Raw genomic sequence first — 15,698 nt, forward strand, 5'->3', positions numbered from 1 at the left:
TACTGTGTAATACCAGGTATATGAAGCGTTAACTCTTATTACTGTGTAATACCAGGTATATGAAGGGTTATTACTGTGTAATACCAGGTATATGAAGCGTTAACTCTTATTACAGGGTAATACCAGGTATGGTAACTGTTATTACTGGGTAATACCAGGTATGGTAACTGTTATTACTGGGTAATACCAGGTATGGTAACTGTTATTACTGGGTAATACCAGGTATGGTAACTGTTATTACTGGGTAATACCAGGTATGGTAACTGTTATTACTGGGTAATACCAGGTATGGTAACTGTTATTACTGGGTAATACCAGGTATGGTAACTGTTATTACTGGGTAATACCAGGTATGGTAACTGTTATTACTGGGTAATACCAGGTATGGTAACTGTTATTACTGGGTAATACCAGGTATGGTAACTGTTATTACTGGGTAATACCAGGTATGGTAACTGTTATTACTGGGTAATACCAGGTATGGTAACTGTTATTACTGGGTAATACCAGGTATGTGAAGTGTGTCCCAGTGCTGTCTGAAGAGCAGAAAGGAGACTTTGCTCAGCTGGAGCTGGTGATGACTAAAGAGTTCATCTCTCAACAACTCATCCACCTCACCGGCTGTCTGGATACCAATGAAGAGGGAGGAAGGTGAGAGGGGGGGATGGGTGAGAGAGGGGGGGATGGGTGAGAGGGGGGGGGGGTGGAGGAGGAAATGTGAGAGAGGTGGAGGAGGGGATGGGGGAGAGGGGGAGGGGATGGATGGGTTAGAGGTGGAGGGGATGGATGGGTGAGAGGGGGGGTGGTGGGTGAGAGGGGGGGGATGGGTGAGGGAGGTGGAGGAGTAGGGGATGGGAGGAGGGGATGGATGGGTGAGAGGTGGAGAAGGGGGTGATGGGAGGAGGGGATGGGTGAGAGAGGTGGAGGGGATGGATGGGTGAGAGGGGGGGTGGTGGGTGAGAGGGGGGGGATGGGTGAGGGGGGGTGGGGGGAGGGGATGGGTGAGAGGTGGAGGGGATAGATGGGTGTGAGGTGGAGGAGGGGATGGATGGGTGAGAGAGGTGGAGGGGATGGTGGAGGAGGGGATGGATGGGTGAGAGGTGGAGGGGATGGATGGGTGAGAGGAGGGGGGATGGGTAAGAGGTGGAGTAGGGGGGGTGATGGGTGAGGGAGGTGGAGGAGTAGGGGATGGGAGGAGGGGATGGATGGGTGAGAGGTGGAGAAGGGGGTGATGGGAGGAGGGGATGGGTGAGAGAGGTGGAGTAGGGGGGGTGATGGGTGAGAGAGGTGGAGGAGGGGGTGATGGGAAGAGGGGATGGGTGAGAGGTGGAGTAGGGGGGTGATGGGTGAGAGAGGTGGAGGAGGAGGGGATGGATGGGTGAGAGGTGGAGAAGGGGGTGATGGGAGGAGGGGATGGGTGAGAGAGGTGGAGTAGGGGGGGTGATGGGTGAGAGAGGTGGAGTAGGGGGTGAGAGGTGGAGTAGGGGGGGTGATGGGTGAGGGAGGTGGAGGAGTAGGGGATGGGAGGAGGGGATGGATGGGTGAGGGAGGTGGAGAAGGGGGTGATGGGAGGAAGGGATGGGTGAGAGAGGTGGAGGAGGAGGGGATGGATGGGTGAGAGGTGGAGAAGGGGGTGAGAGAGGTGGAGTAGGGGGGGTGATGGGTGAGAGAGGTGGAGGAGGGGGTGATTGGAGGAGGGGATGGGTGAGAGAGGTGGAGTAGGGGGGGTGATGGGTGAGAGAGGTGGAGGAGGAGGGGATGGATGGGTGAGAGGTGGAGAAGGGGGTGATGGGAGGAGGGGATGGGTGAGAGAGGTGGAGGAGTAGGGGATGGATGGGTGAGAGGTGGAGAAGGGGGTGATGGGAGGAGGGGATGGGTGAGAGAGGTGGAGTAGGGGGGGTGATGGGTGAGAGAGGTGGAGGAGTAGAGGATGGTTGGGGGAGGTAATGTAGCCATCAGTGGTTGAGTTTGTGCTTGACTACATAACAGACGCCTGGATAGATATTTATAACATCAGATGATGTAGTAATCTGATCTCTTTAACATGTCAGCTAACGACTCAGTCGATAACGTGGTACACAACCATTGGTTGATTCAACTAACCACATCACATGATACAGTAATCTGATCTCTTTAACATATCAGCTAACGACTCAGTCGATAACGTGGTACACAACCATTGGATGATTCAACGACAGTGCGTCTAGTCGGGCAGGAAGTTAATCAGGTTTATCTTTCTCCTTGTATATGGTGCTACAGAAAGTGTTCATGTAACTCTGTGTGTGTGTAGGAAGCGTGTGGTGGCTGTGTTACAGGAGATGCTGGTCCTGCCTCAGACTCCTCCCTCTCTGGTCTCTCTGCTGACGGAGAAACTACTGACCCTGATACCTGACGACCACAGACGCATTCAGACCGTAGGTTACACACACACACACACACACACACACACACACACACACACACACACACTCACAGTAGATAAAGGTGTAGTGAAAGTTTTAACCTGTGTGTGTGCACCAGGTGGCGGAGGTGATCTCGGAGGTGCGTGAGCCCCATCGTCATCAGACAGCCACTGGATGAGAACGAGAACCGCAGGAAACAAGTTAAGGTATTCGCTCTGCTGTATCTCTCCATCCTCTACCTCTCCTCTTCTCTATCTAATCCTCCATCCCTCCTCTACCTCTCTCTCTTCTCTCTCTCCATCCTCTACCTCTCCTCTTCTCTATCTAATCCTCCATCCCTCCTCTACCTCTCCTCTTCCCTCTCTCTCCTTTACCTCTCCCTCTCCTCTTCCCTCTCTCTCCTCTTCCCTCTCTCTCCTCTTCCCTCTCTCTCCTCTTCCCTCTTCCATCCTCTACCTCTCTCTCCTCTTCTCTCCTCTCTCCATCCTCTCCTCTCCTCTCCATCCTCTCCCTCTCTCCTCTTCTCTCTTCCATCCTCTCCCTCTCCTCCTCTTCTCTCTTTCCATCCTCTCCTCTCTCCTTCTTCTCTCTTTCCATCCTCTCCCTCTCTCCTCTTCTCTCTTTCCATCCTCTCCCTCTCTCCTCTTCTCTCTTTCCATCCTCTCCCTCTCTCCTCTTCTCTCTTTCCATCCTCTCCCTCTCTCCTCTTCTCTCTTTCCATCCTCTCCCTCTCATCCTCTTCTCTCTTTCCATCCTCTCCCTCTCTCTCCTCTTCTCTCTTTCATCCTCTCCCTCTCTCTCCTCTTCTCTCTTTTCATCCTCTCCCTCTCTCTCTCCTCTTCTCTCTTTTCATCCTCTCCCTCTCTCTTTTCATCCTCTCTCCTCTCCTCTCCCCCTCTCTCCTCTCCTCTCCTCTCCTCTCCTCTCCTCTCCTCTCCTCTCCTCTCCTCTCCTCTCCTCTCCTCTCCTCTCCTCGCCTCTCCTCTCCTCTCCTCTCCTCTCCTCTCCTCTCCTCTCTCCATCCTCCTCCTCTCTCTCCTTTTCCCTCCTCTCCCTCTCTCTCCTTTTCCCTCCTCTCCCTCCTCTCCTTTTTCCCTCCTCTCCTCTCTCCATCCTCTCCCTCTCTCTCCTCTTTCCTCTCTCTCATTTCTTTCCATCCTCTCCCTCTCTCCTCTTCCCTCGTTCCATCCTCTCCCCTCTCCTCTTCCTCTTTCCATCCTCTCCCTCTCTCCTCTTCCTCTTTTCCATCCTCTCCATCTCTCCTCTTCCCTCTTTCCTCCATCCTCTCCCTCTCTCTCCTTTTCCCTCTTTCCATCCTCTCCCTCTCTCTCCTTTTCCCTCCTCTCCTCTCTCCATCCTCGCCCTCTCTCTCCTCTTTCCTCTCTCTCATTTCTTTCCATCCTCTCCCTCTCTCCTCTTCCCTCTTTCCATCCTCCCTCTCTCCTCTTCCCTCTTTCCATCCTCTCTCCTCTTCCCTCCTCTCCTCTTCCCTCTTTCCATCCTCTCCATCTCTCCTCTTCCCTCTTTCCATCCTCTCCCTCCTCTCTCCTTTTCCCTCCTCTCCTCTCTCCATCCTCTCCCTCTCTCTCCTTTTCCCTCCTCTCCTCTCTTCCATCCTCTCCCTCTCTCTCCTCTTTCCTCCCTCTCTCCTCTTCCCTCCTCTCCTCTTCTCTCTTTCCATCCTCTCCCCCTCTCCTCTTCCCTCCTCTCCTCTTCTCTCTTTTCCCCCTCTCCTCTTCCCTCCCTCTCCCCCTCTCCTCTTCCCTCCTCTCCTCTTCTCTCTTTCCATCCCTCCCTCTCTCTCCTCTTCCCCCCTTCCTCTCTCCTTACCTCTTCTCTATCTAATCCTCCTTCCCTCTTTCCATACCTACCCCTCTCCTTCTCTCTTCTCTATCTAATCCTCAATCCTCTCCTCTCTCCTTCCAGTTAGCTGAGGTGAAGGTTGTATCCTAGAGTCTAATCCCAATCAATGTAATTAGTCAGGTGTTTGGTGTAAACCAATCAAATGTTATTAGTCAGGTGCTTGGTAATCTGATGTTATTAGTCAGGTGTTTGGTAATCTGATGTTATTAGTCAGGTGTTTGGTAATCTGATGTTATTAGTCAGGTGTTGGTAATCTGATGTTATTAGTCCGGGTTGCTTGGTAATCTGATGTTATTAGTCAGGTGTTTGGTAATCTGATGTTATTAGTCAGGTGTTTGGTAATCAGATGTTATTAGTCAGGTGTTTGGTAATCTGATGTTATTAGTCAGGTGTTTGGTAATCTGATGTTATTAGTCAGGTGTTTGGTAATCAAATGTTATTAGTCAGGTGTTTGGTAATCCAATCAAATGTTATTAGTCAGGTGTTTGGTAATCTGATGTTATTAGTCAGGTGCTTGGTAATCTGATGTTATTAGTCAGGTGTTTGGTAATCTGATGTTATTAGTCAGGTGCTTGGTAATCCAATCAGATGTTATTAGTCAGGTGTTTCGTAATCAAATCAAATGTAATTAGTCAGGTGTTTCGTAATCCAATCAAATGTAATTAGTCAGGTGTTTCGTAATCCAATCAGATGTTATTAGTCAGGTGTTTGGTAATCTGATGTTATTAGTCAGGTGCTTGGTAATCCAATCAGATGTTATTAGTCAGGTGCTTGGTAATCAAATGTTATTAGTCAGGTGTTTGGTAATCTGATGTTATTAGTCAGGTGCTTGGTAATCAAATGTTATTAGTCAGGTGCTTGGTAATCAAATGTTATTAGTCAGGTGCTTGGTAATCAAATGTTATTAGTCAGGTGCTTGGTAATCAATGTTATTAGTCAGGTGTTTGGTAATCTGATGTTATTAGTCAGGTGTTTGGTAATCTGATGTTATTAGTCAGGTGCTTGGTAATCTGATGTTATTAGTCAGGTGTTTGGTAATCTGATGTTATTAGTCAGGTGTTTTGGTAATCTGATGTTATTAGTCAGGTGTTTGGTAATCTGATGTTATTAGTCAGGTATAAACTCTCTTGGTAAATAATGTGGTCTACAGCTTATCATGAGCTATTCTACCTCGGGGGGCAGGTATAAACTCCAAATGGAGGTCAGTGGTCGCTGTTCCGATGTCCAGAAGCTCTTTACGGTCTGTAACCTCTCTCCCTCTCTCTCTCTCTCTCTCTCTCCCTCTCTCTTCCTCTCTCTCTCCTCTCTCCTTCTGTCTCTCTCTCTCTCTGTCTCTCTCTCTCTCCTCTCTCCTTCAGCTAGCGGAGGTGAAAGTTGGTATCCTGGAAGCTAAACAGGCCTTAGAGGAGTGTATCAGTAACCAGGAGTTCAACAGAGCAGCGGAGCTGAAGGACTCTATAACTGACCTGGAGAACCTGAGGAACAACATCCTGCAGGAGGAGAACACACAGCAGGACGACAAGGAGACAGAGACACGCATGGAGAAGGTACAGACACACACACACCATGGAACCACACACACACACACCACGGAACCACACACACCATGGAATCACAGCAGGACGACAAGGAGACAGAGACACGCATGGAGAAGGTACAGACACACACACCACGGAATCACACACACACACACACCACGGAATCACACACGCACACACACCACGGAATCACACACACACACACACCATGGAATTACACACACATATACACACCACGGAATCACACACACACACACCACGGAATCACACACACACACACACCATGGAAATACACACACACCACAGAATCACACAGCAGGACGACAACGAGACAGAGACATGGAGAAGGTACAGACACGTTATTGTCTCCATAAATAAATGCTGTGTTCTCTCTGTCAGACTGACCCAGAGACTCTCCTGCGCTGTCTGACCATGTGTGTTGAGCTGCTGAAACAGATGAACATCAAGACGAGGATCGGTCCCACCATGTCAGCTATCCTCTCCTCTCTGGTACTATACTGTCTAATCTAATGTATAGGATCCACCATGTCAGCTATCCTCTCCTCTCTGGTACTATACTGTCTAAACTAATGTATAGGATCCATCATGTCAGCTATCCTCTCCTCTCTGGTACTATACTGTCTAAAACTAATGTATAGGATCCATCATGTCAGCTATCCTCTCCTCTCTGGTACTATACTGTCTAAACTAATGTATAGGATCCACCATGTCAGCTATCCTCTCCTCTCTGGTACTATACTGTCTAATCTAATGTATAGGATCCATCAGGTCAGCTATCCTCTCTGGTACTATACTGTCCTAATCTAATGTATAGGATCCATCATGTCAGCTATCCTCTCTGGTACTATACTGTCCTAATCTAATGTATAGGATCCATCATGTCAGCTATCCTCTCCTCTCTGGTACTATACTGTCTAATCTAATGTATAGGATCCACCATGTCAGCTATCCTCTCCTCTCTGGTACTATACTGTCTAATCTAATGTATAGGATCCATCATGTCAGCTATCCTCTCTGGTACTATACTGTCTAATCTATGTATAGGATCCATCATGTCAGCTATCCTCTCCTCTCTGGTACTATACTGTCTAATCTAATGTATAGGATCCATCATGTCAGCTATCCTCTCCTCTCTGGTACTATACTGTCTAATCTAATGTATAGGATCCATCATGTCAGCTATCCTCTCCTCTCTGGTACTATACTGTCTAATCTAATGTATAGGATCCACCATGTCAGCTATCCTCTCTGGTACTATACTGTCTAATCTAATGTATAGGATCCACCATGTCAGCTATCCTCTCTGGTACTATACTGTCTAATCTAATGTATAGGATCCATCATGTCAGCTATCCTCTCCTCTCTGGTACTATACTGTCTAATCTAATGTATAGGATCCATCATGTCAGCTATCCTCTCCTCTCTGGTACTATACTGTCTAATCTAATGTATAGGATCCATCATGTCAGCTATCCTCTCTGGTACTATACTGTCTAATCTAATGTATAGGATCCATCATGTCAGCTATCCTCTCCTCTCTGGTACTATACTGTCTAATCTAATGTATAGGATCCATCATGTCAGCTATCCTCTCCTCTCTGGTACTATACTGTCTAATCTAATGTATAGGATCCACCATGTCAGCTATCCTCTCTCTCCTGGTACTATACTGTCCTAATCTAATGTATAGGATCCATCATGTCCTAGCTGATCCTCTCCTCTCTGTACTATACTGTCTAATCTAATGTTATAGGATCCATCAATGTCAGCTATCCCTCATCCTGCTCTGGTACCTATACTGTCTATCTAAATGTATGAAGGATCCCATTCATGTCCAGCTATCCGCTCCTCTCTCTCTGGTACTATACTGTCTAATCTAATGTATAGGATCCATCATGTCAGCTATCCTCTCTGGTACTATACTGTCTAATCTAATGTATAGGATCCATCATGTCAGCTATCCTCTCTGGTACTATACTGTCTAATCTAATGTATAGGATCCATCATGTCAGCTATCCTCTCCTCTCTGGTACTATACTGTCTAATCTAATGTATAGGATCCATCATGTCAGCTATCCTCTCCTCTCTGGTACTATACTGTCTAATCTAATGTATAGGATCCATCATGTCAGCTATCCTCTCCTCTCTGGTACTATACTGTCTAATCTAATGTATAGGATCCATCATGTCAGCTATCCTCTCCTCTCTGGTACTATACTGTCTAATCTAATGTATAGGATCCATCATGTCAGCTATCCTCTCCTCTCTGGTACTATACTGTCTAATCTAATGTATAGGATCCATCATGTCAGCTATCCTCTCCTCTCTGGTACTATACTGTCTAATCTAATGTATAGGATCCATCATGTCAGCTATCCTCTCCTCTCTGGTACTATACTGTCTAATCTAATGTATAGGATCCATCATGTCAGCTATCCTCTCTGGTACTATACTGTCTAATCTAATGTATAGGATCCATCATGTCAGCTATCCTCTCTGGTACTATACTGTCTAATCTAATGTATAGGATCCATCATGTCAGCTATCCTCTCCTCTCTGGTACTATACTGTCTAATCTAATGTATAGGATCCATCATGTCAGCTATCCTCTCCTCTCTGGTACTATACTGTCTAATCTAATGTATAGGATCCATCATGTCAGCTATCCTCTCCTCTCTGGTACTATACTGTCTAATCTAATGTATAGGATCCATCATGTCAGCTATCCTCTCCTCTCTGGTACTATACTGTCTAATCTAATGTATAGGATCCATCATGTCAGCTATCCTCCTCTCTGGTACTATACTGTCTAATCTAATGTATAGGATCCATCATGTCAGCTATCCTCTCCTCTCTGGTACTATACTGTCTAATCTAATGTATAGGATCCATCATGTCAGCTATCCTCTCCTCTCTGGTACTATACTGTCTAATCTAATGTATAGGATCCATCATGTCAGCTATCCTCTCTGGTACTATACTGTCTAATCTAATGTATAGGATCCATCATGTCAGCTATCCTCTCCTCTCTGGTACTATACTGTCTAATCTAATGTATAGGATCCATCATGTCAGCTATCCTCCTCTCTGGTACTATACTGTCTAATCTAATGTATAGGATCCATCATGTCAGCTATCCTCTCCTCTCTGGTACTATACTGTCTAATCTAATGTATAGGATCCATCATGTCAGCTATCCTCTCCTCTCTGGTACTATACTGTCTAATCTAATGTATAGGATCCATCATGTCAGCTATCCTCTCCTCTCTGGTACTATACTGTCTAATCTAATGTATAGGATCCATCATGTCAGCTATCCTCTCCTCTCTGGTACTATACTGTCTAATCTAATGTATAGGATCCATCATGTCAGCTATCCTCTCCTCTCTGGTACTATACTGTCTAATCTAATGTATAGGATCCATCATGTCAGCTATCCTCTCCTCTCTGGTACTATACTGTCTAATCTAATGTATAGGAATCCATCATGTCAGCTATCCTCTCCTCTCTGGTACTATACTGTCTAATCTAATGTATAGGATCCATCATGTCAGCTATCCTCTCCTCTCTGGTACTATACTGTCTAAATCTAATGTATAGGGATCCATCATGTCAGCTATCCTCTCCTCTCTGGTACTATACTGTCTAATCTATGTATAGGATCCATCATGTCAGCTATCCTCTCTGGTACTATACTGTCTAATCTAATGTATAGGATCCATCATGTCAGCTATCCTCTCCTCTCTGGTACTATACTGTCTAATCTAATGTATAGGATCCATCATGTCAGCTATCCTCTCCTCTCTGGTACTATACTGTCTAATCTAATGTATAGGATCCACCATGTCAGCTATCCTCTCCTCTCTGGTACTATACTGTCTAAATCTAATGTATAGGATCCATCATGTCAGCTATCTCCTCTCTGGTACTATACTGTCTAATCTAATGTATAGGATCCATCATGTCAGCTATCCTCTCTGGTACTATACTGTCTAATCTAATGTATAGGATCCATCATGTCAGCTATCCTCTCCTCTCTGGTACTTACTGTCTAATCTAATGTATAGGATCCATCATGTCAGCTATCCTCTCTGGTACTATACTGTCTAATCTAATGTATAGGATCCATCATGTCAGCTATCCTCTCCTCTCTGGTACTATACTGTCTAATCTAATGTATAGGATCCATCATGTCAGCTATCCTCTCCTCTCTGGTACTATACTGTCTAATCTAATGTATAGGATCCATCATGTCAGCTATCCTCTCTGGTACTATACTGTCTAATTCTAATTATAGGATCCATCATGTCAGCTATCCTCTCCTCTCTGGTACTATACTGTCTAATCTAATGTATAGGATCCATCATGTCAGCTATCCTCTCCTCTCTGGTACTATACTGTCTAATCTAATGTATAGGATCCATCATGTCAGCTATCCTCTCCTCTCTGGTACTATACTGTCTAATCTAATGTATAGGATCCATCATGTCAGCTATCCTCCTCTCTGGTACTATACTGTCTAATCTAATGTATAGGATCCATCATGTCAGCTATCCTATCTCTCTGGTACTATACTGTCTAATCTAATGTATAGGATCCATCATGTCAGCTATCCTCTCCTCTCTGGTACTATACTGTCTAATCTAATGTATAGGATCCTCATGGTCAGCTATCCTCTCCTCTCTGGTACTATACTGTCTAATCCTAATGTATAGGATCCATCATGTCAGCTATCCTCCTCTGGTACTATACTGTCTAATCTAATGTATAGGATCCATCATGTCAGCTATCCTCCTCTCTCTGGTACTATACTGTCTAATCTAATGTATAGGATCCATCATGTCAGCTATCCTCCTCTCTGGTACTATACTGTCTAATCTAATGTATAGGATCCATCATGTCAGCTATCCTCTCTCTCTGGTACTATACTGTCTAATCTAATGTATAGGATCCATCATGTCAGCTATCCTCTCCCTCTCTGGTACTATACTGTCTAATCTAATGTATAGGATCCATCATGTCAGCTATCCTCTCCTCTCTGGTACTATACTGTCTAATCTAATGTATAGGATCCATCATGTCAGCTATCCTCTCCTCTCTGGTACTATACTGTCTAATCTAATGTATAGGATCCATCATGTCAGCTATCCTATCCTCTCTGGTACTATACTGTCTAATCTAATGTATAGGATCCATCATGTCAGCTATCCCTCTCTCTGGTACTATACTGTCTAATCTAATGTATAGGATCCATCATGTCAGCTATCCTCTCCTCTCTGGTACTATACTGTCTAATCTAATGTATAGGATCCATCATGTCAGCTATCCTCTCCTTCTGGTACTATACTGTCTAATCTAATGTATAGGATCCATCATGTCAGCTATCCTCTCCTCTCTGGTACTATACTGTCTAATCTAATGTATAGGATCCATCATGTCAGCTATCCTCTCCTCTCTGGTACTATACTGTCTAATCTAATGTATAGGATCCATCATGTCAGCTATCCTCTCCTCTCTGGTACTATACTGTCTAATCTAATGTATAGGATCCATCATGTCAGCTATCCTCTCCTCTCGGTACTATACTGTCTAATCTAATGTATAGGATCCATCATGTCAGCTATCTTCCTCTCTCGGTACTATACTGTTAATCTAATGTATAGGATCCATCATGTCAGCTATCCTCTCCTCTCTGGTACTATACTGTCTAATCTAATGTATAGGATCCATCATGTCAAGCTATCCTCTCTGGTACTATACTGTCTAATCTAATGTATAGGATCCCATCATGTCAGCTATCCTCTCTGTTCTATACTGTCTAATCTAATGTATAGGATCCATCATGTCAGCTTATCCTCTCTGGTACTTATTACTGTCTAATCTAATGTATAGGATCCATCATGTCAGCTATCCTCTCCTCTCTGGTACTTATACTGTCTAATCTAATGTATAGGATCCATCATGTCAGCTATCCTCTCCTCTCTGGTACTATACTGTCTAATCTAATGTATAGGATCCATCATGTCAGCTATCCTCTCCTCTCTGGTACTATACTGTCTAATCTAATGTATAGGATCCATCATGTCAGCTATCCTCCTCTCTGGTACTATACTGTCTAATCTAATGTATAGGATCCATCATGTCAGCTATCCTCTCTCTGGTACTATACTGTCTAATCTAATGTATAGGATCCATCATGTCAGCTATCCTCTCCTCTGGTACTATACTGTCTAATCTAATGTATAGGATCCATCATGTCAGCTATCCTCTCTCTGGTACTATACTGTCTAATCTAATGTATAGGATCCATCATGTCAGCTATCCTCTCCTCTCTGGTACTATACTGTCTAATCTAATGTATAGGATCCATCATGTCAGCTATCCTCTCCTCTCTGGTACTATACTGTCTAATCTAATGTATAGGATCCATCATGTCAGCTATCCTCTCCTCTCTGGTACTATACTGTCTAATCTAATGTATAGGATCCATCATGTCAGCTATCCTCTCCTCTCTGGTACTATACTGTCTAATCTAATGTATAGGATCCATCATGTCAGCTATCCTCTCTCTGGTACTATACTGTCTAAATCTAATGTATAGGATCCATCATGTCAGCTATCCTCTCCTCTCTGGTACTATTACTGTCTAATCTAATGTATAGGATCCATCATGTCAGCTATCCTTCTCTCTGGTACTATACTGTCTAATCTAAGTGTATAGGATCCATCATGTCAGCTATCCTCTCCTCTCTGGTACTATACTGTCTAATCTAATGTATAGGATCCATCATGTCAGCTATCCTCTCCTCTCTGGTACTATACTGTCTAATCTAATGTATAGGATCCATCATGTCAGCTATCCTCTCCTCTCTGGTACTATACTGTCTAATCTAATGTATAGGATCCATCATGTCAGCTATCCTCTCCTCTCTGGTACTTATACTGTCTAATCTAATGTATAGGGATCCATTCATGTCAGCTATCCTCTCCTCTCTGGTACTATAACTGTCTAATCTAATGTATAGGATCCATCATGTCAGCTATCCTCTCCTCTTCTGGTACTATACTGTCTAATCTAATGTATAGGATCCATCATGTCAGCTATCCTCTCCTCTCTGGTACTATACTGTCTAATCTAATGTATAGGATCCATCATGTCAGCTATCCTCTCCTCTCTGGTACTATACTGTCTAATCTAATGTATAGGATCCATCATGTCAGCTATCCTCCTCCTGGTACTATTACTGTCTAATCTAATGTATAGGATCCATCATGTCAGCTATCCTCTCCTCTCTGGTACTATACTGTCTAATCTAATGTATAGGATCCATCATGTCAGCTATCCTCTCCTCTCTGGTACTATACTGTCTAATCTAATGTATAGGATCCATCATGTCAGCTATCCTCTCTGGTAACTATACTGTCTAATCTAATGTATAGGATCCATCATGTCAGCTATCCTCTCCTCTCTGGTACTATACTGTCTAATCTAATGTATAGGATCCATCATGTCAGCTATCCTCTCCTCTCTGGTACTATACTGTCTAATCTAATGTATAAGGATCCATCATGTCAGCTATCCTATCCTCTCTGGTACTATACTGTCTAATCTAATGTATAGGATCCATCATGTCAGCTATCCTCTCTGGTACTATACTGTCTAATCTAATGTATAGGATCCATCATGTCAGCTATCCTCTTCTGGTACTATACTGTCTAATCTAATGTATAGGATCCATCATGTCAGCTATCCTCTCCTCTCTGGTACTATACTGTCTAATCTAATGTATAGGATCCATCATGTCAGCTATCCTCTCCTCTCTGGTACTATACTGTCTAATCTAATGTATAGGATCCATCATGTCAGCTATCCTCTCCTCTCTGTACTATACTGTCTAATCTAATGTATAGGATCCATCATGTCAGCTATCCTCTCCTCTCTGGTACTATACTGTCTCTTATACACATCTAGATGTGTATAAGAGACATGTATAGGATCCATCATGTCAGCTATCCTCTCCTCTCTGGTACTATACTGTCTAATCTAATGTATAGGATCCATCATGTCAGCTATCCTCTCCTCTCTGGTACTATACTGTCTAATCTAATGTATAGGATCCATCATGTCAGCTATCCTCTCCCTCTCTGGTACTATACTGTCTAATCTAATGTATAGGATCCATCATGTCAGCTATCCTCTCCTCTCTGGTACTATACTGTCTAATCTAATGTATAGGATCCATCATGTCAGCTATCCTCTCCTCTTCTGGTACTATACTGTCTAATCTAATGTATAGGATCCATCATGTCAGCTATCCTCTCCTCTCTGGTACTATACTGTCTAATCTAATGTATAGGATCCATCATGTCAGCTATCCTCCTCTCTGGTACTATACTGTCTAATCTAATGTATAGGATCCATCATGTCAGCTATCCTCTCCTCTCTGTACTATACTGTCTAATCTAATGTATAGGATCCATCATGTCAGCTATCCTCTCCTCTCTGGTACTATACTGTCTAATCTAATGTATAGGATCCATCATGTCAGCTATCCTCTCCTCTCTGGTACTATACTGTCTAATCTAATGTATAGGATCCATCATGTCAGCTATCCTCTCCTCTCTGGTACTATACTGTCTAATCTAATGTATAGGATCCATCAGTCAGCTATCCTCTCCCTCTGGTACTATACTGTCTAATCTAATGTATAGGATCCATCATGTCAGCTTCTCTCTCTGGTACTATACTGTTCTAATCTAATGTATAGGATCCATCATGTCAAGCTATCCTCTCCTCTCTGGTACTATACTGTCTAATCTAATGTATAGGATCCACATGTCAGCTATCCTCTCTGGTACTATACTGTCTAATCTAATGTATAGGATCCATCCATGTCAGCTATCCTCTCCTCTCTGGTACTATACTGTCTAATCTAATGTATAGGATCCATCATGTCAGCTATCCTCTCCTCTCTGGTACTATACTGTCTAATCTAATTGTATAGGATCCATCATGTCAGCTATCCTCTCCTCTCTGGTACTATACTGTCTAATCTAATGTATAGGATCCATCATGTCAGCTATCCTCTCCTCTCTGGTACTATTACTGTCTAATCTAATGTATAGGATCCATCATGTCAGCTATCCTCTCCTCTCTGGTACTATACTGTCTAATCTAATGTATAGGATCCATCATGTCAGCTATCCTCTCCTCTCTGGTACTATACTGTCTAAACTAATGTATAGGAATCCATCATGTCAGCTATCCTCTCTGGTACTATACTGTCTAATCTAATGTATAGGATCCATCATGTCAGCTATCCTCTCCTCTCTGGTACTATACTGTCTAATCTAATGTATAGGATCCATCATGTCAGCTATCCTCTCTGGTACTATACTGTCTAATCTAATGTATAGGATCCATCATGTCAGCTATCCTCTCCTCTCTGGTACTATACTGTCTAATCTAATGTATAGGATCCATCATGTCAGCTATCCTCTCCTCTCTGGTACTATACTGTCTAATCTAAGGTATAGGATCCATCATGTCAGCTATCCTCTCCTCTCTGGTACTATACTGTCTAATCTAATGTATAGGATCCACCATGTCAGCTATCCTCTCCTCTCTGGTACTATACTGTCTAATCTAATGTATAGGATCCATCATGTCAGCTATCCTCTCCTCTCTGGTACTATACTGTCTAATCTAATGTATAGGATCCATCATGTCAGCTATCCTCTCTGGTACTATACTGTCTAATCTAATGTATAGGATCCATCATGTCAGCTATCCTCTCTGGTACTATACTGTCTAATCTAATGTATAGGATCCATCATGTCAGCTATCCTCTCCTCTCTGGTACTATACTGTCTA

General features: G+C 43.8%; 1 protein-coding gene across 1 annotated transcript in view; it reads left to right on the plus strand.

The window, feature by feature from the left end:
• Window positions 1–15,698, plus strand: part of LOC109876996 (condensin complex subunit 3-like) — a 55,091-nt gene that overhangs the window by 15,477 nt on the left and 23,916 nt on the right. The window contains 6 exon segments of the mRNA XM_031821308.1: window positions 511–651; window positions 2,291–2,414; window positions 2,521–2,552; window positions 2,554–2,608; window positions 5,624–5,812; window positions 6,203–6,313. Of these exon segments, the coding sequence (XP_031677168.1) occupies window positions 511–651; window positions 2,291–2,414; window positions 2,521–2,552; window positions 2,554–2,608; window positions 5,624–5,812; window positions 6,203–6,313 (652 nt within the window).

Source organism: Oncorhynchus kisutch, unplaced genomic scaffold (assembly GCF_002021735.2).
Source record: "Oncorhynchus kisutch isolate 150728-3 unplaced genomic scaffold, Okis_V2 scaffold3960, whole genome shotgun sequence".
Taxonomy (NCBI): domain Eukaryota; kingdom Metazoa; phylum Chordata; class Actinopteri; order Salmoniformes; family Salmonidae; genus Oncorhynchus; species Oncorhynchus kisutch.